This window comes from Perkinsus marinus, assembly GCF_000006405.1.
Source record: "Perkinsus marinus ATCC 50983 genomic scaffold scf_1104296940610, whole genome shotgun sequence".
In the NCBI taxonomy this organism is placed as follows: domain Eukaryota; phylum Perkinsozoa; order Perkinsida; family Perkinsidae; genus Perkinsus; species Perkinsus marinus.
The window spans coordinates 1-2,350 of record NW_003212806.1 but is presented as its reverse complement, the minus strand read 5'-3'; the positions used below and the strand labels follow the sequence as shown (position 1 = coordinate 2,350).

The 2,350-nt window shown below is 47.9% G+C and overlaps 1 protein-coding gene across 1 annotated transcript; it reads right to left on the bottom strand.

The window, feature by feature from the left end:
• Positions 1-229: 229 nt before the first annotated feature.
• Pmar_PMAR017955 (Ser/Arg-rich splicing factor, putative) lies at positions 230-2,043 on the bottom strand (the record flags this gene model as incomplete). The annotated part of the gene is made up of 9 exons (XM_002782023.1): positions 230-250; positions 357-520; positions 585-649; positions 698-858; positions 957-1,126; positions 1,173-1,394; positions 1,436-1,535; positions 1,666-1,827; positions 1,880-2,043. Coding segments are annotated over 9 exons (1,227 nt in total), but the record flags the coding sequence as incomplete, so codon positions are not given.
• Positions 2,044-2,350: the final 307 nt, after the last annotated feature.

The window sequence follows — 2,350 nt, the reverse complement described above, 5'->3', positions numbered from 1 at the left end:
GTGTAGGTATCCTGCCGATCTCCTCCTACTCCTACTCCACCGCGCGTGTAGGGTGATATATGTTGGAGGCGTTGGGGTGGTGGCTGTGGCTGATGGTACGCTGTAGCAGTCTTCGGATTACTAGTCCCAGTATGGTACTGTGTACTGCAGGTACTACTGGTAGTAATAGTAGTAGGAGGATGTTGTAAAGCATTGCCGCCAACATGCTCCATACTACGAGAGGAAGGCTTCACTTGTACCTAACGAGCCCCTATAAACCAGTCATAGCTTATATACATGGAGGATGCCAACTATAGGCACCAGAAGTTGATAGGAAGCAAGCTTGAATAGTTGACGAGATCAATGAGCCTTATTACCAGTTTGCCGTGTATAACATTATTGCCATTGATGGCGGCTATTGCCTCATCATTGTTCGAGAACGTTGCATAGGCAAAGCCTCTATGCCTGCCAGTTTCCCTATCATACATAACAGTGACCTCCTGTACATGGCCATACTGGGATAAATGCTCTGTAACACGACCTGAACAGCAGCAGCACCAGCTCATAGGAGGGATGATGATGAGGATAGTAGTAGCAGTGGTTACTCTGGTCAGCTGACTGTGGAAGGCCTCCTAGGAAGACTTTGCAGGGGTCGTCAGGGAGGAAGAGCCTATAAAGACCAATATACGACGACGAAAAGGATGATACCATTGCTGACTTCTCCTTCTGTCTCCATTGCTGCTCTGCTCGGTAGCCCTCCCCTCTCTGCTGGCCCCCATACATTGCACTGCTGGAGGGCGATTTGGGGGCACTAGCTGCTGCAGCAGCAACACCCTCAGTAGTGGGGAACTCGAGCCGAGTACACGGCTTTACTTCAACCTGAGGTGAATACGGAAGAGGAATGTATAAAATCCAAGCCGTCTAGAGGCCATCACAATAGTGATGATGACGATGATGATGATAGTCAATCAAGTTACCCATTTGCCATCCATAACGTTATTGTCACCACCATGACAAGCATCATTAGCCTCATGAGGAGTTGAGAAGGTAGCATAACCAAAGCCACGGTTACGTCCAGTGCCTCTATCGAACATAACATTACAATTCACTACACTGCCGTATTGTGAGAGCATACGAGCCAAACTGTCTGAAAAGTGGCCAGGGTATAGTCTTTAGATAGATGTCGATATTACTGTTATCAGCACAAGGTGGCAAACCGCCAATAAATACCTTCTTAGGATCATCAGGTACCCGATAAGGTAGCGTGTATGATGATGATGATGAGGAGGAGGAGCCCCCACCACCCTTGCCTCCAGTATTAGCTCTATACCCGCCTCCAGGCCCAGCAACGACCCCCCTATTATAGTGATAGCCCATGTAGTTGTTTTCACTCCAAGCAGCATCCTTCATGGGACCTGATACTACCATTCATACGGCATCTCCTTAATTGTTATACCCTCATGACGTGTAATGCGTGGTCCAAGGCCGCCTTCTACAGCTCGCTTAACGTCTATGGTCTTGTCCATCACCACATGGGGTGACTTGTCAAGGCAGGCCTGTGAGGTAGAAATATTGTGGTATACCAATAACAATATCATCATGCTCATCATCAATAAATCACGAGTGAACATCATCAAAGTTAACGAATGCAGAGGTTACCACTCTGATCAATACGACCACTACTACCTCCATATCTTGGGGATGTAGGAATGTTATAAAGCCAAAGCCACGCGATCGACCAGTGACGCGATCCATCATGACTATGGAATCCTCAATCTCCCCGAATTGGGAGAAATAGTCCTTGAGCTCTTGCTTATCACAATTCGAAGGCAGGCCCCCGAGGAATAGCTAAATAGAGTACTAGGCATGTTATGACATATCGATACATAAGCATAACTACCTTCCTTTCCTCCATCTTCAACATAGACGTATCTTCCCCTCGTTCCTCCTCCTCCTCATCCTTCTTCCTGTAATAACCATCGACCCCTTCCTGTACAGGTGAGGTCGACGGCGTAAGTGATGACGATGATGTTGATGATGATGATGATGATGATGATGATGGTGGTCTTGTTATTGGCAATTCCGATGGAGAGGTGGACAGGGCCACGGACGTACAGCATTTGCCAGGTGGGTGTGAGATCTCTGATGCAGCATGAGGTCGTTGCTCCACCTCTGTAGTAGTGGTGGTGCCACTTCGTGAAGGAATCGATGAGGACCATGTATTCCGACGTTCCCCTCTACGTCCAGTAGCACTAGCCTCCACGGCATCATCGAATCCTTCTATAGGATCTATTGATGTCGTTGTTATCGTCGTGTTACCCTCAATAAAAAGCATAGTGGATGCTGGAGGGGGCGACGACGGTACAACCAA